This window comes from Amblyomma americanum, chromosome 3, assembly GCF_052857255.1.
Source record: "Amblyomma americanum isolate KBUSLIRL-KWMA chromosome 3, ASM5285725v1, whole genome shotgun sequence".
Taxonomy (NCBI): domain Eukaryota; kingdom Metazoa; phylum Arthropoda; class Arachnida; order Ixodida; family Ixodidae; genus Amblyomma; species Amblyomma americanum.
In genome coordinates, this window is record NC_135499.1 from 167,054,721 (window position 1) to 167,077,853 (window position 23,133).

The 23,133-nt window shown below is 48.3% G+C and overlaps 1 protein-coding gene across 1 annotated transcript in view; it reads left to right on the forward strand.

Annotated features, from left to right (window-relative positions):
• Positions 1-23,133, forward strand: part of LOC144125364 (uncharacterized) — a 226,084-nt gene that overhangs the window by 199,072 nt on the left and 3,879 nt on the right. Inside the window, exons 2-5 of the mRNA XM_077658677.1 lie at positions 13,411-13,704; positions 14,775-14,977; positions 16,068-16,395; positions 22,550-22,952. Coding sequence (XP_077514803.1) covers positions 13,411-13,704; positions 14,775-14,977; positions 16,068-16,395; positions 22,550-22,952 — 1,228 coding nt within the window. The remainder of the gene's footprint in view (positions 1-13,410; positions 13,705-14,774; positions 14,978-16,067; positions 16,396-22,549; positions 22,953-23,133) is intronic.

Here is a 23,133-nt window from a genome sequence, read left to right on the forward strand (position 1 = left end):
TGGATGCGACGGTCTAGCTCCGACTACCAAAGCATCTAGTCTCGATGCTTCTATCAGACGCATTTTTCTCCATCGCGCACTCAGAGTTGGTCTCCCTTCTGCTTTCTCTGTTCACCCGTATACCTTGCTTAAATAGGGCCGACCTGGAGGTATACATGGTTTTTTCTTGTTTTCTTTGTCCTTTAATGATAGCCTACTTTACATTCAAGAAAAGTTTTCATTTCCTTCATGTGCGCTGATCCGAATACCGATGAAGTAATTTCAACTGCTCTCGCTCTAGCTACATTTTTCAAGTTTTGTTGTGTGCTACGAACGAGTGGGTAACCAAACAGGAGGCAATGTTTTAGCCTATGTCCCAATTTCTTTGCTACGCTTTTTTTTGTAAATTCTAAGTAGCTCCCTAACATTGTCTTTAGTGGAGGCGCATTTAACAGCAACTAAGTAGATATTGCTTCCATCGCGGTAACAGCAAATTAGAGTACTCAAAACCCGGTATATACAGCAGTTGCTTGCTGCAAGCTTCGACAGCGTGCTATTAATCAATTGTTTGAAATAAGATTATTTTGTTTCTGTTTGGTTCGACGCAAAACCGGGAATTAATGCTCACAACAAAAGTAGCGTGTCGTTTATGATCCGTGTTTCACCGAAATGTTGTGCAAATGCCGTATTTTCTGTTTTTTTTTAAGTACCGATGGAAGTAAACGTTTTACGTTATGCTTTTAACGGAATAAAAGCAAGATCGCAGAAAACAGACCGTCTGGCTCATTTTACTGCGGCTTACAGTCAAACGTACAGGTGCGGACATAAGTAAACGAAGCACGCGATTTCGTTCAAAGTGCAATCCCGCCTTCTCTATCGGAAATGAAGAAACATTGCTTAACCATTAGAGAGCTCACTGGCATCCATAGCTGTAATTTCAATTAGGCAAGGCGTGAATAATGGCTGAAGACAATAGCGTGCTCCGTCTACTTTCTTTCGCACCTATATACGTGAACATCCAGCCAAAACCATGGCTGAGGCACACCTTGCTTCGACTAAACTGTGACGCTCTACGACAACTGAGGCGCCACAAATCTGGTTTCGGTGTTTCCTTTAAACGAAGTTTGTTTTTCCATCTCTCCCTGAGGAAGTGAAGAGAGTGAGGATTGTGTGTCATAGAACCACGGCAGAAGCGTCAGCCGCCTGGTAATGGCGTAGCCGATGTTAGCCGCGTGACTATAAGACCATTGCCTGAGCAGGGATTAAACGCTACTCTGTCTCTTGAGGGCGTCAAGCTTTAGCGAGAGTTGGGTACTGTGACGCACGCTTCTCATTTCTGTCTTAACGTGCTTCTTCCCCACTCTTGGTCTTTCTCTTTTAATCGCCTATTTCCCTATGGAAGACAGCCACCCTGAGTCTTCTCATCTCTACTCCCCCCCCCCCCCCCCTCCCCCTGCCCCTTTTCACCTTCTATGCCCGCTCTCCAGCTCTTGTTTAATAAGTTAATTTGGACTAGTTTTACCGGTCTCGTTTTCCTTTTGTTGTAATTATTATTCAGTCTCCTGTTTTGAGTTGTACAGTTTTAGAGAGTGCTTTGAGAGTCGAAACATTCTATAGCATTTTACGCGTACGTCACTGGTTCACGACGCCAAGGCTAAACTTTTCTGAGGCCAAAGGCATTAAAATGGCATTTGTACGCAATGGACCCGGTGTCCACATTTCGACTGAAGCTCAGAGATGTTCTGGTGAATGTTATGTAACCCAACAGATCTAATTTATTATGCACTGCCCATCGCGCCATTCCCGTTAAAGATTTTCTTTTTCCGAGAGGCCAGAAAGAAAACGTTTTCATTCTTGTCGCAATCACGCAAATGGAAACCGGAAATAGCCTGTGCCAAAGAGGAAGAGAAAATGGGCAAACAACTCGCTGAATGATATCGGACAGTAACAGGCCATCCACGATCATTCTAATATGATCTTTCACATTTTGAAAATAGATCGTCTCCTCTAGTGATTGTGTTGTTCCATTCATCTTTAAGCATGCTGCGGTCGCTTTCTCCTTAAAGTCTTCGCATCACGAAATTTGGACGCCAGTTTTTTCGTTTCCTCGTCTAAGCAAGCGACCCGTTTGTGTGCTTTGCTTTCCATCTCATTTCTCCCAGAGACATGCTGTGAGGAAAAAAACCAATAACAACGAAAGTGGATTCCAATCACGGTGCAGCGCTTGACCTTGAAATATTCCTGTACCTGCGTTCTTTTGTTTACCCTTGGTGTCGAGTAACATCCATTATTTTTCTGGCGCGTAGTACGTGGGCGCAGCTCGCTCCTAAGGTGCCTTAGGCACGTTCGTGTTTACCTTGTCCCGACGAAGCTATGTGCTTTATCCGTACCAATATTAAAACGATTCGAGCACTTAAGCTTCTTCATGTTTACCTTTGCTTACCTAGAACTTCGCTGAAACAAACAAAAGTGCCCGTTCTTATTTTCCTTTGACACGTATCGCTGTGTAATGACTGTCGTGCGTCTCGAGTGGCGGTAGGGTTCGAAATCCTAAAGGAAATTTCACCGATATTGTCTTATTTTAGTTTGCTATTTATAAAACTGAAGTCCGAAAGAAAAATAAATAAATAAATAAATAAAAGGAGGGTAGGTAGGGGGTGGGAGCAATCATTTCCGTTTTGGGAGCGGGAATATTGCCGTCAAGGAGCGCATGCAAACTTGCGTTCTTACCCCTCAAGGCCACGCGACATCCGGATTGATACGCCCGAAGTGGAGTAATACGGGGGCCTTGCCTCTTATTCGTTCCACATTTATCTCTTCCTTCACTGTCCCGGGAAAGCTGACGTTCTGTCCCGTATTCTCACTCGCGGCTTCCCTCTGCGATGGCGCATCATCAAACATTCCACGCACTCGCGCTCAACTCGGGCCCACAGCTTTCCTTGGCACACTGGTTGCGAACGTCGAGGTGGTGGGACGCGTGTTTTAGCAGCCGGCGTGTAGGTGCTGGAAAATGTTCTGCGGAGTCCTCCGTCACACTCAGAGAGGCGACAGCGCATATTTCAATGCGGGCGCGTGAAACACGACAGTAGACACCGCGTTGCTAGCTGGTGGCGGCGGCTGTGGTCCAAACGTTCGCTACTTGCGAGGCGTAGGTAAAGACACGCGGAACGAAAGGTGCGAAGAGACAAGCGAAACAAAACAGGAATAGCGAAGAGAGGAACGGCCCTCACGTTGCAACGTGCCACGGGGAACGAGGTCTCTTTATGTTTGAAAAACTCGACGCACTCCATTTGGAAGCCCCTCCACCACCATCATCTGCCCCAAAACTGCGCGGACCTTCGGGGGGGCCCTTGCTCATTTGCTGGTTTCTACATTTTGTTTTTTTTTTGTTTTCTCTCTTGCCGCTTGTTTTTTCCCCCATTCATCTGACTGGGTGCTGGGCGGAGTACATTTTCGGCATAAGTAAGATTAATACTGCTGCCCTCGCACTGTTTACGCAGTTACCGAGATCTCGCTAATGTCTTACTTTCACGCAACTCAAGCGGCCGAGGAAGCTTTTTTTTTACATTTGTCTCCTTTCACTTTAATGGAGAAAGTCTTAGCAGTTTGCCCTTAGCGTCGCACGAAGAGCCCGCGAATAGCGCAAGAAAATAAATCTAGGGGCACGCTGATTTTAAACACACTTCTTAAGCGTTTTAAAAGCGAGGGAAGATTGAAGAGCTTGTGAAAACGGTAATCCACCTGCAAACATCGTTCAGTGTTATAAAAGGTATAGGGAATAAGAACTAAATGGATGCAGCTAAGTGGAAATGAATCCATAAAATATTTCGTGCATAAAAGCAACGCTGATTGGTCCGTGGCTTAGCTTTTGCATCTGTAAACCGGCAGTCTGACACGGAGTGCTCTCACGTATAAGCAGTCCGTTGTAAATCTGTAGCTCCTCTTGAGGCTACATTCATGAATCTTTTCAGCGCTCTATCGAAACCACCAGCTCGTGACTAATTCGAAATTGGGGTGTGACCATGCGCTGAATGATCAGGTCAAAATGGCTAAGGTGCGTCTACGACTGCTCCGGAACAGAGTGGCCGACCAGAGCGCAGTTAATTTACAACAAGAGTGTAGCGCCGACCGTGTTCAATCAGAAACAGCGCCCGATCACCTCATGTCTTCTCTGCACTCTTTGTTTACACGAAGGCAGTCTTAATATTCCAAATTACACACACGTCTCAGCTTGGATGCTTGAATGACTCGTGGCTGGGGAGAGGCATGCCTCGCTTATGGGGACGCTGTTCACGGCCATAATTGCGGCAAAAATGGGCTGTCAGCACCTACAGGTTTCACCTCAGGTGGTGGTGGTTACAACTTTACTGCCAGAAAAGGAAAGGGATCAGTCGTGCCTGAGGTAGGTCCAGAGCGGCCTCCAGTCGGGGGCGACGTCTTGAGCTCGCTTGATGGGGGCCAGCTGCGTTTTTTTCTTGAACTGTCCAAGAGCTTGTCTCATTCCTCCGCCGAGAGAGCTGGCACGAGTGTCGTCGGAGGGGATTTGCTAGCGCATTGCCATATTATATGGTCTTGATTGGCGTGCGTCCCGTCACCGCAGTGCGGGCATGCAGGGTCGCATTCGTCGTCTGTAACCGAACATATTCTGTAGGGTATAAGAATGGCCGTTGTTTGTAGGCATCTGAGTGTCGTAATTTGCGCCCTTTCCAGGTCAGGTGAGGGGCGGGATACATGCATCTTAGCTCGCGATAAGAGGGCTACACACCTCAGAGATTGGCTATCAGTACGGCATAAAATTTTCTTCTTCTCATCTCATCCTTCTTTTCATTTTCATCTTCCTCCCCCTCCTCTTTCTCTTCCTGTGCCTACCCTTCCTCATTTTGTTTTGTTCGACACTTAGTAAATGCGCTACAGTAGGACTGAACGAGGAGCCCTTCGCACGCCTTACGAGGGCGCTTTCTAATCATATTGCTTCCTCACTGCAGTCGGTGCTGAGCACCAGTTCTTATCTTCCTCCGGTCGTGTGTGCGCACCGCGAGCTGCTTCTGCCCTATACTATTGGAGACTCACTGCGTCCTCCCGCTCGGCCTTTTGCCGACAGGATGTGCGACATTCTCGACTCTGCTCTCCTCCCCGTCCCGAGTAAAAGTGCATCTCTTCTTCCTTCCTTCCTTCCTTTCCAGGAAACGCCGGAAGTGGGGAATTTCTGAGCAAGTGCTCTCGCTCGGTTCTAAATAGTTTCCGGGTCCGGCTGACACTGTCTCGAGGGAGTTTTTTTTTTTGTCCATTTCCGCGGAGACGTCAGGCGAAGAGAGCGCCGAATCGGCGCCGCTGTTGCCATGAACACGCTCCTTATTTTTTTCTTGGAGGAATGTGTCGCGGCGTTCCATGCTTAACGAGAGAAAAAGCGCGCTCTCTCTCTGCCTTCGCAGTGATAATAAATAACGTGTGCGATTTTCACGGAACTCGCTCTTGGATATTATTTAACGACAAAAAAGAGAAGGTTCATAAGCTTCGAAAGTAGCGTTAGCAGTCTCGGTAAAATTGAAAGAGGGGAGAGCTCCCTCACCCGTTCTCTCGCACGCCAGTTGACGTCCCTCACCCGTTTCGTGAAGGAACGGGTGAATGTAGTGAAGAGGAAAGGAGGCGGTTGTAAGTAGACACTGTTTCTATACGGTTGTGTGGAAGTAATTCTGTAGGTCCAGTCATTACATGCTGACAGTGAAACTAATCTCAGAAGTACTGACGGTTTCCTAATAATGTTTCGACGCAAAGTATGCAGGAAATTTTAAGCTAAAGTTTCGACGCCGGGTTAGGGGTAAGCTTCGGAAGCTTTTGTGCGAAGTTCGGAAGCGCAACCACGCCGAGAAGCCAAAATCTTTTCGTGTTTTTCACGCTCTCATGCGCCACCATAAGCTTGCGTGAAAAGGGTTAGTTCTCGTAATGAATTTGTGACGGCTAATAAGCAACTGGTAACTCTTCTAATATTGCTTGCGTTTTGCGCTGCAGATGAGTTTTATATGTGCTTATTATCCACTTCACTTTAGATACAATTCCATGTGACGAGAGCAGCGTCTCTGCGCGCGAGAAAAATATATTAATCTTACCTGTCGCTTCCCTTACTCAAGACCAAACGATGGTATTCCGCGTGGCCGACTTCGCGTTTCTGCATCCTGTTGCACACTTCCCCATCAAAAAGCAGCCAGTCATTAGTATGCCCCTGTAAACAACGACAAACGAAGGCTGATCCCGCGAAAACACGTATATGCTCCGGCAGTCATTGATATTAACATGGATTATTGAGTTTCGGCTAACTCTAAAAGGTCATAGCCTGTTGCAACGCGGGAGAAAGAAAATCTGGAAGTCACAGTCTCGAGCCGTGATGCATAATCGCGCTCAGCCAACACTGGGGTGCGCTAATGACATCGTCGTTAATTAAACACGAGTGTGTGCGCAGTGCACCCCGCGTGTGCGAATACAGCAAGCAGCGATGGCGGGCAAGTGGCAATCTGTGCACTCGCCTCCGTGTCGTCCGATGATTTCCAATTCCTGGTGGACCGCCCCCCGCCCCCCCTTCCTTCCCCTCCGTCCCACATGAGCGGCATTTGATTTTTTACTCGTTATTTCGCATACGTCCAGGATCGTTCTAGCCGCGCTTTCGCTTTATCCCTGTAGCGCTCGCGCGCGCGGGCCGCTGTACCCTCGGCGCACTCCCGAACAAATGAGCCAATCTGGCTGCCTGCCCTCGTTTGCATAAGCACTCAGCTTACGGCGACTCGAACGTGCTGGGTCAGCGCGTTCGCGGGGCGGCTCGTTCGAATCGCAATCTTTGCGCCCCCGTCGCCGAATGGTGCCCCGTATTCGCCGCCGGGAGAGCTTGCCGCCGCCGCCGCCGCAGTGCCGGACGCGTCCCGCGCAGCTGCTCGCTGCGCGTTTCGGCGCCACTGCGAAACGAGATTCCAGCATCGTCTGGGGAGTCGGGAGAGAAGAGAAGGAAATAAGGGAGCTCAGGTAGCGCGTCCTACGCAGTAGCCGGACAACGCAGATGTAGCTTTGCTTTGTTTATTTTTTAAACGAACCGGGGCCCACCTAGGCCGGGCACTGTCTAACGCTATGCAATAAATATTGGGAGCCGTTCGCTCGAGACGGGGCGAACCGGGGCCCGCCGCGATAGCATGCACGAGTCGCAAAGCTAGGCTGCAGCAGTGAGTACTGAAACTTAGATGCGGGTTAAGGAACAGCGGATAGTTAGTAGAGAGGAAAAGCGCGTATCCCACTCGCCGCGGTATATATCTCCCGTGCATCTTAACTCGCATCGGTTATTTATGAGAGTGGGCATTATATAAAGTTAATATTAATATGAGTATTATTATATACGACAATAAAAAAAACCCCAGAATGTGCTCTGTTTCGTTGGTAGAGAGACAGATCTTTGAACGTTGGAACAGAGCGCCAAAAAAAAAGGAAGGCGGATACCGAAAGCCTCTGTCCGGTTGACCACAGTACAATGTTCAAAAAGGAGAGATGCATCTTGCAAATTTTTTTGCTGCAGAAAAATTTCAAATTTTCTGACAGAAGGCTATTGAGGTGTCCAAAGGCGAAAGTGAAATATAGAGAAAATGTACTCAAAAGAAAAAATTTCGATGACATCACGACTTAAGTCGCGCCTCATTCGTTGCTCTGGTTTGCGCTCAGCAGGGATAAGTATAGTGCACCTGCACAGCTATTCATACGCTCACTGTGTGTGTTGTCACATCGATACTTGCTCCTCAGATGGATCCAGCTCTATCGCATCTTGCTACTGAGTTCCTCTTTCGACAATCTTTGTAACTTACTGCCTTGGGTCACCTGAGCACCCGGGTCAGCGCCAGCGCAAATTTAAAAAAAAAAGTTCGCGTGAATGCGATTTTTCAATCACTTGCTTGATGTTTTCTTCGGTAGACATGTTCTGCCGGTCAGAAATGACACCGAGCTATACTTGATCTTGATCTGGTCACAATGCTATTGCACGTCTTCCCCAACGTTTAACAACACGTGACTTCAGGATAGCTTGAAAAAAGTGAAGTTTTTTTGTGCTTTTTTGGAGTGAAAGTGAAGTAAAAAGTGAAAAAGTGGCTGCTGCTGCTGCTGCTGCTATTTGTTGTGCATGCCGTCGTCGCACTAGCCGCTTCGGTGGTTAGAAGACGGCGTTGCGACGCCATATTTTTGGGCCCATCTCTCAGCGTCAACGACGACGCTCCCTGACTGAATTTCGTCTAATGAGGCTATTAAGGAAAGTCTCAAGAAGTGTGATAATGCAACGAGTACAGAAAGACCGCAATTATTTGCGAAATCCAGTGATGTAAAAAATGCTGTTTTATAACCCCACCCCCCCCTCCCACCCTTGCCCCCAAAAAAGGTGAAGAAAACATGTCAGGAAGAGGGATTCACTAAACGTTATCTGGCTCGCGGGATTATTTGAAACGAGCTCGCCTGATCTCGTCCAGGCTACTTAATTGTGCCCGCCGGTATGAAAATTTCATCGCTTTCTGAATACTCCTAACATTTCATTACAAGGGCCGAGAAAACTTTATTGGATAGGCATGCAGCTGTTTCTTGGAACAGAAGCGTTGACAATGATCAAAAAACGCCAGTCTTTCTAACCGAACGTAACTACTGCTATCAGGCTTCATGATGACAATTAGCGGGGTATGATCTTGTTCTTAAATATTTCAAAAACAAGAAATGAAGGAAGCAACATCACTATCAGTGAACCAGGATCATAGTGAACGTGTGTACGTAGGTCTATCAGAGGCAATAAAAGCGGTGTAGCACCAAGTCCCAGTTTATTACTAAGGAGGGAAATTCTCGCCGAGTATATTTTCTTCTTACCTCAGACGGTTAATACATTTAGATTTTGCTAGCTCTGAAAAGGAATCGAACTGTGTAAGCTTACAATAAATAAATCTCACAGCTTTTCTCTGGATTCTCTTAAGTAGGTGAATATTGACTTTAGTATACGGATCCTAAACGAGGCATACATACTTGAACTTAAGCCTCATTAGTGAATGATAAGTATTTTTTACATAACAAAAGAGTCCTTCAACGTTTTCTTCTTAAGAGCACAGCTTGTGAAAAACAAATGCGCAGATATTTGTCATATGCAAACTATAAAATACATTGCTAGGGAGCTTCAAACCAAAATGTGCGATTATAGTTGACATGAGACCCGCTACTTGAAATAGATTCCGTCACTGGAAATGCGACGTTTCTTTGCTATTATTGAAAGTTAAATTTGACAGGAACCTTTGCTATCTGAGGCGATTGTGTTCTTCTGTCCGCTTAGAGCTTTTCAGTTTGAGCGCATGCGCTATTAGCGGCTTTTAGCATAGCAGAAGCGTACTAGAGTAGGCGTATGGAGATTTACCGGACACCTGCGCTGGCGCAGTGGAAGGGGTGGGGCCAGGAGCTTGCGAAGCCGGCGTTCAGTAAACTGGTGCACGTCTGCACTAGTACGCCTCCGCTATGATAAAATCCTCTGTTTACAAATCAGCATGCTTCTGCCTTTCCTCACTCGATGCTTTCGGCTGTGTTCGAGGCACATGCTTTGCGTTTCTCGGCAAAATCCCTCTAATCTGTGCATTCCAAAAGTAAGGGCGCTGTTTTGTTTTTTCCCAAGAAGAATTAAATTTTTTACGAAGCCCCTTTACGCCTCTACATAAGAGGAGAAAAAGCGGAGATCTTGAATTTCAAGCTCGCTTCTGGCTTATAGAAATTAGTTCCTTCAACGGCTTGACGTTGAGTGCTAAAGCAGAGGCCAATTAGTAATCGTGACCTCGCTGCATATATTGTACGTCTTACCTCATGCTGACGCTCCTTTTGTTTAGCGCGTGTTCATTTCGTTTATTCTTTCAGACAGCCTTTCCCTTGTAAAATTTCTAAAAGCAAATCAGGTGGCGCTTTCGCGAGGGTCTTTGAGGCCATTATGACATCGCGTGACGCTGGAAACACAGCCTCCTGGCTGATAAATTAGCATAATTTGAATCTTTAATCGCATTTCAAACACTTGTTTATATCGCAGATTTCACGTGCGTACTTTTGTAGCGATAGCTACATTACGGTAGCATTTCGAGCCTTCAGCGTGGGCACGGTCACGTGGCTCGTCACGTGGTTGGTCACGTGGTGCGGAGCAGCTGCAGGCGGCGCGGCCCGCCGGCGAAACCGAGCTGCAACAGCTGTGCGCATGCGCCGTGTCAAGTGGGACGAAGATGTAGAAGGAACGCCCAGAGAGACGGAGCGGCGGAAGACTGACTTTGAAATTAAACTGAGCAAGTTTCACTCGGCCAGCTGTAACTATCACGTCACTCCAGGTTTAACCAGAGCTAAACCACCGCCATTTTTTTTTTCAGCCAGCTACACTCCTGAGAAATTATAAACAGCACTCAGGATATCCATCATCAATTTATTCTATTTCGAAGCGTCAACAAAACTAAAACTCAGCGCGCGATCAGCGCCTGAAATAAAACTGTCGCTCTTCAGGCATGCGGCAACACAGTTAAAATTCGCGGCGTGTTTCTGAACGACGACGAGTTGGCACTGATAGCGCGCTTGACTTTGTGACTGGTCCAGTCAAACGACCAGAGGGCATAAACAACAAAAATTGACCGGTCGTCTCGCTGGCACGGGAGCTGGGCTCAGTTTCTGGCGGGTTGTGTAAGCGGATTTGCTTAAGTATCCGATTTAAAGAGACCCAGAGAGACAAAGGGCAGGCTATTTTACGCGACAGCGTATACACTTCGTTCGGTGGAAAATCTGTCGCCGTTGAAGTAGTCGGCATCACGTGTCGGAAATAATCGGGGGCTGCGTAAAAAAACATCCTATCATGGTAATTTGTAGTTATAGTGATTGATGCTTGACTGGTGTGTGATAGGCGACGACGAGTTAATAAAAATCATTGTAATTGAATAATTAATTTAATTAAAAATAGAGAAATGAGAAAAATGGAGGTCAAAAGTGTCAAAATGCTCGGAAAAAAACGCCAATGCTTGGTGATGCCTATTAGGAAAATTTAAAATGTCTGATTGATCAATTAATAATTCAAACAATTGAAAAAATTAAAATGAGTTCAAAGGTGTCAAACTGCTCAGAATGGAAAGCTTAACCCACTATTGGAAAGCTTAACCCACAATTTCTGAACCGGTCGGTACATTCACGAACAGGAATAAACCACTCAACTTGTATAGAATGAGACCGAATAGCAGTGCTGTGTCTGTCACCTGCCTTGCTCTCGTCCCTTCCAAGCAGCGCTAACTAGTCCTTTCCTCGACCCTGAAACTATACCGTCACTAGCAGCTGGGTCTACATCTAATGGCGTATTCCATTCGGTGATACAGAGAAAGCTTTGCTGCTCCGGAAAAACCGAAGAGAGCGTGCCAATGGGCGATTTGGATTCATGAACTGACTTCTGATTGGACCGTGACGGACATCTTGCCCCTTCGCGGATTCGGAGAGCTACTGCGTATCGCCGAATGGAACACGATTTAAGGCAGCTCTCAGACTGGTACTGCTGACTGACGATATATGTGAAGTGTTTATAACATACGAAGCTTGCGCCTCCACTTGGAACCTTCGCGTGGAGGCGCCTGCTTTGGTGCGGTCGTACGCTTTATTTCAAGAATTTTCTTCCGCGTAAAGAAACAAGCACACGGTAGGAACTTATACGGTGTGTGCCATACTTACAGGGACCACGAGAAGTGGTTAAACCGGGTCTTCATTCAAGAAAATTTGGTTTCACAGTGACGCGAAAAATAAAAGCGCGCACAGAGCTCGAGAGGAAGAGCCTGAAGCAGCGCTCGTGCTTCACAGGAAAACCTCCTTTTCTTCTAGAGACGGTTTAACCATTTCTCGTGCTCCCTTTAAGTATAAAACACACTATACAAGGCACTTCCCAACATTCTGGCCGTGCAGTTTGCACGTTTTTAGAGTGTAGCGATTTCGGCGAAAATTCCGCTCGCCACCGTTGCCTGAGGGGTGACGGAGATGATTTTAGCAAACGTTGAAAGCACGCGTAAGTTCAGTTTGTTTACCGAACAGCGTTCAGTTGCTTTCGGTTCCTTATGCTTTCTTAATAAAATCCAAAATCTTCTAAAATTACTTGCGTAGATTCAGTTAATTTGTTTCTGTTACTACAAGGCATTCGAGTAATATGCCTGACTTACTGCATGGAATTTTTGAAGTGATGTCTTGTCGGGTGTGCCGCAACGAGGGCACCAAAAAAAGCAGAGAAAAAAACACCAGTCGCCGGTGACTGCCGGCGAACTACCGCAACTTGTCTAGAGTAAGCACTTTTCTCGACTATGTCTCAGTCCTAAGGATCGCGCAGGAACATTGAGCACTGCAATAATCAGTGCTTCCGCAAAAGTAAAGGCCGCGCTGAGTGGACCTGGTGAATTAATACTTTGATATGGACTGCTTGGTTCTCTCCCTAGCGTACGTACTTGTCCGAAACATAAAAAAAATACGAGCGCAATGTGCCTGTCGTATGAGTTCCTCGTTTGTCCTCGTATATTCAAGCTTAGTGGAGTTTTCCGGATCCGTGTATTTGGAATCTGCCTCTTCTGTGCGCGCGCTGTATTAAAGAACGACTCAATAACCCGCAGTTCCTTCAAGGTGAGGTGCACCGTTTATTTTAGTGCGGAGTAGCAGTTACCAGACACCTTTGCTTAAGCATGGCCGAGCAATGGTGAGGTACTTGCTGAGGGTTGCACACGATGTACTCAACGCGTTTGTCTCCCTGAGGGAATTTCGCCGTGTGCTTGGTTGGAATGCGAAGCTTACGAAGCACCTTGCTGCCTCAGAAAAAATCTCGATAACAGTATTTAATCAACACTGCTGGTGTTACCGTTGATCAGGAAAGCATCAGCTGTGTAGAAACACAAGTAGCATTGGTCTGAATCAGAAATCACGTTTTTTTAACGAAGAATTTCTCGGGATGTTTCTTTACTCTCTTTAAGAAATGTGACTTTTTAGTTAAACGTATGTGCGCACTTTCCGAGGGAATCCTGCTTCGTTTCGTTTTTTACTGATTTAAGACTGCCGTCGCTCACTTTTGACAACACACATATTCATTATGAAGAGCCTTGGTGTTCCTCAAGCGCACGAGGCTTCCAGTTTCACGCATATGTAATCCTGTTTTTGTGTCTCTCCCAGAGTGTCAATACGCGCAGGTTTCAGCCTTTACCGCCCCTCGAAGGCTGTTTGAAGTGGGTATTGAGTATTCGTGTTAAGCTCGTGAACCACTGCATGCAGGTCATGGTTACCATACTACTAGTACTTGTCCTTAAAGCCGCGTGCATCTCAGAAAAGCACTCAGTAACAGTTTGGGTGAGAATAACCGGTTTTCACTAATTACATCCGCCTTCCCTTTCCCCCTTCCCTGTGTGCGTATTGCAGCCAAGCTGGACGCAGTGAAGACGTACATGCGTATGCGTCACGTGCCAGAGCACCTTCAGAACAAGGTGATCCGCTGGTTCGACTACCTCTGGCTGACGCAGAAGTGCTCGGACGAGGAGCGCTCAGTGGGCTGCCTGCCCGACAAGCTCAAGGCTGAGATCGCCATCCACGTGCACCTGGACACGCTCAAGCGGGTTGAGATCTTCCAGAACACCGAGGCCGGCTTCCTGTGCGAGCTGGTGCTGCGCCTGCGACCCGTCCTCTTCAGCCCCGGCGACTACATCTGCAGGAAAGGTGCGTGGCTACGCGTAGACTGCGCTTGCAGGTTTAAGCATCTCATGCGGTTCATCCGCGAGCCGCTAATGAAGGCGTACGCACATCTCCAAAAGCCTCGTTTTCTTCCCCTTCCATTCACTAGATAAATGGTATCAACAGACAAAAGTGGAGTAGGGGAACAGCGAATAATTTTTTCGCTCTCTCGTGGTAATGAAAATTAAGCATTAGCATCCATCCAATCAGAACTTTAAACGTGCAAAGAAACACTGTGCCGTTTCTTATGTGCTAGGATTTCAAGATAATTTTCATAAGGTATCTAGTGCGCTTGGTTAGAGCACAAATAAAAGTGCGCCCTACTCCGAGAATCGAACCCGGAACCGCCGCCTGTCTAGTACAGCGGCCTTACTAGCTAAGCTAACCAGCCTTTTTTTCTCTCACATTGTGTAAACGGCGGTGCATTAGAGCATATGTCCGGAAACTAGGAGACTCTATGTACAGAGCTCATTTACAGAGCGGTTAATTAGTGGCGTGGGCGTCCACTAGCCTAATGGCTTGTATACACAGGCGGCACGAGGGTCGCCTGGCAGAACTAGCCTGGGACCTGCACTAATGGATGGGAGTGAAAATTAAACAGCACATGAGCACAAAGTCACTTTGGCTACAGCGGCTTGCAGTAGGCAGGACGAGGCTGTGATTAGCTTCAACTACGAAGGTTCAGTAAGTTGTCCAGTTTTTTCTGTAGCCTTACACCTAGACACATGTTTTTAATGTTTTTAATATTATTATTCTTTGGTCTGAAAAGCACTTCAGCTTACAAATACTTTCCAGGAGTGCGTGGTATATTGAAGCACTTACGGGCTACTTCATCCAAGCGTGCCCAGCAGGCTGGCTGCACATGGTAAAAACTAATGCGGCCTCTCCCTCCATGTTCATAAGAAGTTTTCTCGGAAAAGAGAGCTTAATTTAAGTGATAAATTAGGCTTCCTGTTGTCGCGTGGGTAACAGTGTCATTCGCTGAGCCTTGATTGGACAGGTGCAGAATTGGCGGAGACTGACGTGCAGTTTTGCTTTCCCAATGACTGCGTCAGGTGAAGTGGGCAAGGAGATGTACATTGTGAACCGCGGCCGGCTCCAAGTGGTCACGGACAACGGCAAGACGGTGCTGGCGACGCTGCGCGCGGGCTCTTACTTCGGCGAGATCTCCATCCTCAACATGGGAACGGCCGGCAACCGCCGCACGGCATCGGTGCGCTCCGTCGGCTACTCGGACCTCTTCTGCCTCTACAAGCAGGTACACGATTCCTGAGAGGTGAACCGAACGCTTTTGTTACCGGTGTATATGGGCCGATATCGAAAAGGTGTAAATGACAAAGAAGGTGGGTGGCGATGATTGCATTTTAAAATGTGATGCAGACAGCGCACTCTGTCTAAGGCATGACCGAGAGGCGCACACGTGTAGCCGAAAGGTTTCGAAGAGGCCTGTGCTCTAAAGATGCTGTACAGGATGGATTTTCACATTTTATAGCTGACATCAATCCTGGCTACTTGAACTAATGCCGGCAGTTAAATAGTAGCACCTGCTTGATTGACCTTACCGTTGTTTATCGGTATCGCCCACTAAACTATGCACGCACCCGATGACGTGTAGCTGAAGTCTTTTACAGAGCACCATCACTTTCCTCGCCGAGCTCTAATATCAACATGGCGTAAACAGGACTAACATGGTCGCCCAAGCAGGAATTTAACTACTGAACAAGCGATGCGCTGCATTAGGGTTTACTTTGCATCAAAAACAATAAGGCAAGACGTTTTGGAACTTATGATTTCATTTTCACCATTGTGCCAGGTTACAAGAAGTTCTCCGAGACATCAATATCTGTGTTATTGAGTGTTATTTTACGCAGCTTGGGCATAACGGAAAACAAACAGACTTGCAAAAAAGAAGAGCTAGTCGTTGAGGAGCGAAATCTATTGGTGCCCAGTGAATCGAACGCCGCTCACGTTCCTATCTCGCCATTACTTAGGCTTTTCCGCTCCCTCAGTGTCTGCCTGCGTCGTCAATGCGCTGGCCACTTGTATGTCATTCCCTTTTATGAGATTCATTCATCCGGTGAGCACAGCAGTGTCACGTTTAGGCATTAAATTGTCTCGGTTCCTCGCGCGACTGGAACGAGGCGCATGCTGCATACAAAAAAAAATAAAAGCTGTAGGGGAGCGGGTAAAATATCCCTGGCCGCTTTGCGTTCCTGTTTCGACGTTCGACGCATTCAGCTCAGCGTTCTCCCTGCTTTTCAAATATACGGCGAGCGAGTTGGGTCTGTTTTGGTCGTCCGTCCTCCTCCTTTTGTTTACCCCTGCGTTTTATTTTCGTCCCGTCGCAGGACATGTGGGACGTGCTCAAGGACTACCCCGCCGCCCGGGTGCGTCTCGAGGCGATCGCCGTCAAGCGGCTGGAGAAGTACAAGCGAGAGCCGATGCGCAAAAGTAGGTTCCTCGCGGGCTCCGTTCTCCAGCTGGACGCTCCCGCCTCGCCTCTCCTCCTCTCTTCGTCGACGCTGGCCCAGCGACAGCAACACGCTTCCTCCTCATACTCCTCCTCGCGAGCCGCGGGCGCCGCTGCGCCGCGCTACGCCGTCCCCTCGACCATGGGGGGCGTCCCGTCGTACGCCTCCGAGGCCGGGCTCGCCGACACCGTCGCGCTCGACAGAGGTTCGTCACGTACACACCGCCGACTAGCGGCAGCAGCCCGCCCAACCCCCCGCCCCGAACGCAAGCACCAAAGCACACCTGATATATCGTTACTACCGCACCGGCACTCTCCGTCTCTTCCTTCTCTCTTCCTCCTTCTTCTTCCTCCTCTCAGCCTACTTTATATCTCTCCCTGTCTCCTCCTCTCTCTCTGTCTCTTTGTCGCTTGCTGCCTCGATCACGTGCCTGCTTGCTTAGCACTTGCCTCTTTTTGTTTGGCTCTCAATGCCTGCCTTACTGTGCCTGTGCGTTCGCTTTTTTTTTTGCTCTTTCTGTTTTCTTTTGAGTGACAGCGGCTGCAAGTGAAAAAAAAACAGTGATGGCTTACACTACTAAGTCACTCGATAAAGTTCATCAGTAATTTATTAGTGACGGAGCCGGATATTAGCGCGTGAAGAAAACAGTCATTATGCCGCATTTCTGAGGCTGAGAAGTCGGAATCGTCAGCTCGGATGATGTCGGCGTTTGAGAGTTCTTTGCCTAAATTGAGGTGAGATGTTTGCGCTAGCGCCGCCGTCTTAGCGGCGTAGAAAAACTAGGCATAAATGATAAATTAAATGTCGTAACTATATGCAGAGCCAGACCAGGGATCCAGAAGGACGCTGTAGTAGACAGCTGGTGAAAAATTACAGCTCAAGTTCTTCACCTTGCACTTTAGCATGCACTTCTTTCCTCGTACCCAAGGATAATGAACATAGATAAGTTGTAGAGCTTTCATATCAGACGCGTGATCGGACGAGTAGATTTAATTCAACTTGAAAGCTGCATTTACGCAGTTCATTCATTTGTGTGGTCTCAGTTTAGCTTCTCCCCTCATCTTGAGCGATATATCTCTGCTGTTCGGGCAGGTTTGCTTTGCAAGCATAGGACTGCTTGCGAACAAGAACAGTAAATTATACATTTCTGAGAGTTTTACATTACTGCTATTTCGCTCACGTTCCGAAGTACTTGATAGAACAACTGCGCCTGCGTTTTAGTGGTTCTGGAACAGATCCGTCAACCGAGGCAGATAAATATGCAGCTATGAACTCGACAGCGTTAAGGGTCCTGTTCAGCGGAAAACCCCGGCGTAGCCCGCATATACAACCATTCTGGACAAAAGCATTTTTGAGCGGCAAACAGTTTATGTACGCAATTTTTTCATATATTGCAAGATTTCACTATGAAAATCAATATATCCGCAAATCTTGCTTTGGCAGGCTAGCATTATTTTGCTATTAACATTTTTTCTACCGTCAAAAGTGCTCCCCAATAGTTTTCTACGGCAGTCGTAACTGCTGCATGCGAGCGATGGAAAAAGCCTAAAAGAAAGATTTTTCTACACATCAGAAGAATGGATTATTACCTTCAATATTTCCATAACTCTACTAGCAATTTTCCATTCTCAAAATTTTTGTCCAAGAATGTTGGACATGACCAAACTCCTAATTGATAGAAATGGTGGCTGCGTCACACGTGGTGCGGAAGAATTGAAAAGTGATTGATACATTACGAAACTGGTGATTAGAAGGTCGTAACATGACTCATACGTCATTAAGATACCTAATTATATACAGTGAATAAACTGCACTGAAAAGAAAATTGGGGTTATTGGTCGGAAACCGAACCCATGGAATTGGGTTGCGAGTCGGACGCACCACCCCTAGGCCGCGCAGTTCACTTTCGTACGGTTTGGTTAAAGCGGGGCTTTAATGCATGTCCTGCCGACTTTCATATAATGCTCGTCATTGTGATAGAGCTAACAGTGTCCGTATCTGTGTAGGCAAGGGGATCCGCTGACGGGGTCCAATAACGCAATCGCATCATAACGTTAAATGCAGAGCTTATGTGTCCCGCATATTTTTACTTTCTCGCAACCGAATTGCTTTGAAGAAAGCTGGTTTAACGTGAAATTCAGTCTGCTCTCTAGAAGTAATCAAATTTTCGGTGCGCAAGAAAATATCTCATTTTGTCATGAATGTTCCCGGTGCCGATCATTTGCAAAAATAAACTAAACTTGATTGCATGCATTGGCAGGCTAGGAGCGACTAGGATTTCTGGACCGATTAAAATAACGCCTCGTGCTCTCGAGGCAAGCTGCAGTTGTGCTCTAGGAACGTCGAAGAAGCATGCCAGCATTCTTTCGTAAACTCTTTCTGCACGCCATTTCGAAATTTCAAGCTTCAGCTTCAGTCAGCAAACCGCACCTTTATTTGCTTCGCTTCTCTACCTATGCATCTTTCTCTCGCTATCTCTTTCTCTGATTTTCTTTCTACTAGCTACTACTCTGCGCAAAAAGTCCTGTAGACACTTAGTTGCAAGGAGCGCGCTACAATGCCTTTTTTTAGTAGCGTGCGCGTCGATCACAGAAGTAGTGCCTTGTCATGGTATTTTTCTACCCCCATTCATTCTGAACATTTAATTCCGGACTAGCCATATTGTTCAAGTACTCCCATCCCCCGACGCACTGATCTCCGAGAACAAAAGCTCATTTAGGGCCGCGCGTAGGCTCGGTTGTAGGCAGAATGTCCCCTGTATGCACGCAAAACGTCTATTAAGCCCCAGCATCAGTCCCCGCCGGCGTTGCGCTGCACATGGGGAAAACAACTCTGTCATCAGTGAAGACAACCCTTCCGCAGAAAGAGCCGCTGCTCTCCAAAGAGGCAAAATATGTCGGTCGCCCACCACGCACTGCCTCCGCTCTGTCTCTGCGGTAAAGCCGAACGCGCGCGTTCGCCCAGGGCGTCGCAAAAACACAGTGAGGTGCAAGAGAGAGAGAGAAAGAGAGCACCGGGATGGAAGATTCCGCGAGAGAAGTGCTCGTGTAGCAGAAGCAGCATCAGCCGCCGGCAGCGCGCCAGCGAATGACAGCGCGAGAACGGCGTGAACTCGGCGATGACGATGGCTAGGAGGACGCAGCAGCTGTCGCGTCGACATTTATGACGGAAGCAGTAACAAAGGACATGGAGAGTGGCAGCGGCTGCCTGATGGGACGAAAGGAAGCCTCAGCCAGCGTGCCTCGCTGCGTTCTGAGAGGACCAGGCAGCTCGCGGGGTTAGGTTGCAGCGTGCCGACGACGACAACGCACCATATGAGAAGAGAGGAGGTTCTCTCTCTTTGTCTCTCTCTCTCTCAGGCCTTACGGGCAAGCGCGCAAACGCCGGCAGAACGGCTCCGGCACGAAACACACCGGTGTCTTGGAGGTGGGGGAAGGGCGCGCTGGGCCAAGCTGGCTCCGTGTACTACTCTGCACGCGCGGTTTCGCGCGGCGGTGGCGTAGGCACACGCGCTCGCATTTTTTCTGCCCCAGCGCGTCCCTGCCGCAGCGCAGGAGGCTTATCGACGATGCTAGCTGCGACGGAATGCGCGCCGGCGTTACTCTGTCGCGCGTAAACGACTCCTGGGGGCCCCGTTCGGCGGAAATTGGGTCGCCAACTTTTGGCCCGACCAGCCGCACAGTTTTTTTGGGCCCTTCTGGTTTTTTTTCATTTTGTCTTTCTGCCGGGAGGTCTTTCTCAGTCGATACTTTCGGTTTAGTTCTTAATTTTCTTTTCTTACTTAACTCTAGTTTTCTTCCTTCTCTTTTTCTTCTTCGGACATGAATGCGAAATTAAATTCACACCGTGACTCTCGGCTAGCTTCCACTTTGGGGAATAGGAAAAGCGAGACTACATAAGTTGCGCCTACTGCAAAATGTAGTCAGAGCCATACGGCTTCAGTCTAATTAATATTTTAATCTCTCTTCTTTCTCCGCAACCTATTAACATTTATTCACTGACGCCCTCTTACTTAACAGTCTCATTAAAATGAGTATGAAATTGCAGATTTTATTTACACGCATGAAGCATGTTTATTCGTCACCAACTGCAGGTTCGTAGAATACTTTTGCCACCACCTTTTCTTACTGATTTGTGTTTTAGTAAAGAGAGCCTTTTACCCGCCTGGCCAGCCTGATTGACGCACCCTCGTATCTCATCGCAAAAACTTACTTTTTTATGTTTCATAAATATTGCTTTTGGTACATTTGTGCGTGCACGTATTCTGGAGCAAGCTCTCTTTGATAGCTGTAGGCTTGATTTGGTTTAGGGGTTTAACTTCCCACAGTGACTCAGGTTATGAGGGACATGGTAGTGGAGGGCTCCGGTTTGTAGACGCCTTTAGCATACCGTGTTACCGGTGCCGGTAGCTGAATACCGGGAGCCCACAGCCAATGCGCATGCGCAAATTGCCTTGACGGCGCCAGATGGCGCCGTTTACCCGGCAGCTGCGCTCGCGCCTGCAGCTTCGGTACCAATCAACGCGTGCTCAGTGGCAGTGAGCGGACTCCCGGTACTCCGGTAATGGTAACACGGTGCACGGTATGCTAAAGGTGTCTATTTTCAACCACCTGGGGTTCTTCAACGTCAATAAATGCGTATCCATATCTGCTTTCAAAAAAAGATTTCTGAAAGCTCATTTTTATTTCAGAGGAATACAAAATACGACAGGAAGCTGCCGCGGGGCCAATAAGATAAGCTAAATATCTCGGTTTAGGTTATTCCTAGTAATGAACGCAATAAAAGCTAAAAAGGAGGCGCTCGCATTTCAATAGTTCAAATGTGAGGCGTGGTGTTGAAAACAACGTTCAAAAACCGCCCTTCTAGAGCTTGCTGCATTCGAAAAGGCAACTCTTTGCTGGCCGTCCCTGCTCCTGTCCCTTTGCTTTAATGCTGTGGAAGACAGCAGATAAACAAATAGAGAACTGTAGAATATTTGCACGCAGTGAGAAGACAATCTCTGTGTATAGTGTTATAGTGTGCCTACACCACGCGATATTTGCTACAAAGCCGATCGCACACAGTTGCTAGTGGCGTTCGGCCCTGCTTCGCGCAGGGATTGGTTTTGCAAAGGCCTTGTAGATAAACTTCGCACTGGCAGCGGCTACTGATAGACTGCTCTAAACGTACAGAAAGGCTGGAATGAAACGAGAACAACGCCTGTGGTCGAAACAGACTATTTTTGCCTGCGCACTTCTATCTGCCATGTACAACTAGCCTAATTCGTGTTTCTCGGTAAAGGGTCTACATAAACCAGTTGTAAGGGAATATCTCACTTCAAAGCAGGAGGGTATGGCCTATGCGTTTTCACGTTTAATTCCGGCCTCACTGTAAACGTGGGTTGGCGTTTCTAGGACTCGCAACGACAAACGTTTTGTACATGAGCTGTGTTCACAACTGGTCCTCACTTCCATGAGCTAGCGTCTACGGGCTATTTCAACTTAAAGAACCCGCAGGTGACTTACTTTAATCCAGAGCCTTTCACTGTGCTTTGTTTCGTTGCCCAAAGCTTGACTTTGACGGGCAAAACGTCGATCAGTTAGTGCGCTCTATACCCAAAGGAGCAAAAGGAGACTAAGTTGTCCTCCTGCGCATTTATTTTGTAAAAGGCTGTGCCCTAGAGTTAAGTTTACTCACTTTCTACTCACCGGAAAGGTGTATGTGTGTTTAAAGTGTCGGTCCGCCTGTACGAAATTCTTTCTGAGGCTGTCTTTGCACAGGGCCACGCCTGTGCCTTTGCCAGCAACGCAGCGCGCCGGAGGAATATTTTGGGAATGCGACGCTTTGGCTTTGAGTGGAGCAGTGTGCATTAGTGGAGCATGTTTGCGTGCTTGCTGGGTTTTCATCAATTCATTAACCGTCGTCTAAATTAAAAGCGCTTGAAGCACTGTAAAATTCTACCAGCAGAATTTCAGACTCCCGGCGAAGGAACATCCTCCACAGCTGCTTGTTCCTATGGCCGCCTGAAAGCACATGTGTAATTCTTCGCCTGTCTAGGTAACAGGTCCTAGGTCACAACGCTTGCTGTTGAAGCGTGCAGTGGGATACTGAGTGGACTTTCGAAGCCTAGAAAACCTAGCTGTTGAGCACAGCCCTCTACCTCACATCTTCTGAGAATTGTAGCTTCGGCAGTGCCGTGCGTGTCCCACCTACGCGTTTCAACAGCAAGATCCATGGTCTGCCGCCAAGGCTATGCGTGAATACGTGGATCGCGCGTGAGAGCAACGCGTAGTCGCCGCCGCCTGACCGTGCCCTGTCCGTTGTTCCGCGGCGCACCGCTGGCGGCTCTCCCGTGCGGCGGGGGCCCGGCGGCTCGGCAGTGTCCCTGGGCCGGAGCCGGAGCACCCCAGGCCTGGTCGAGTCTCGAGGCAAGCTGCCCTTGGAGGAGCTGACGCCCGGCGCCCCCTCCAAGGAGGCCTCCTCTTCAGTCGCCGCCTTGCTCCAGCCCTCCGGCCATCCCGGCAGCCCCGTCAGCAGCCGCTCCAACGGCGCCGACCGCCCCTCCCGACAACAGCAGCAGTACCCGCCGCCGCCGTCCGCCGCAGCCTCGGCCGAGCCGAAGCGGCTAGCCACGGTGGTGACGCCGGCGTCGCCATACCGCCAGCCGCCACAGCCGCCTTCTTCCCCCGGCATGGGACTGTCGCCGGCCGCCGCCGACCTGTCGAGCAACGCCAGCCCCGCGGGCACCTCGCCCGCCTCCACGGCGCAGCTCATGGTTCCCAGGTGAGGCCTCGGTTCCCTCGTGTGTTACGACGGCGCCCAGTCGTGTGACGACGACTCGGGGCCGTATTTCAGCCGGGTATGGCAGCCCCACTATCTGAAGTCAGGACTATGTTAGGTTCTTATTGCATCTGTTAGCCATTGTAAAATAAATTTCGACGACAGCGCCACCTAAACAGGTTCT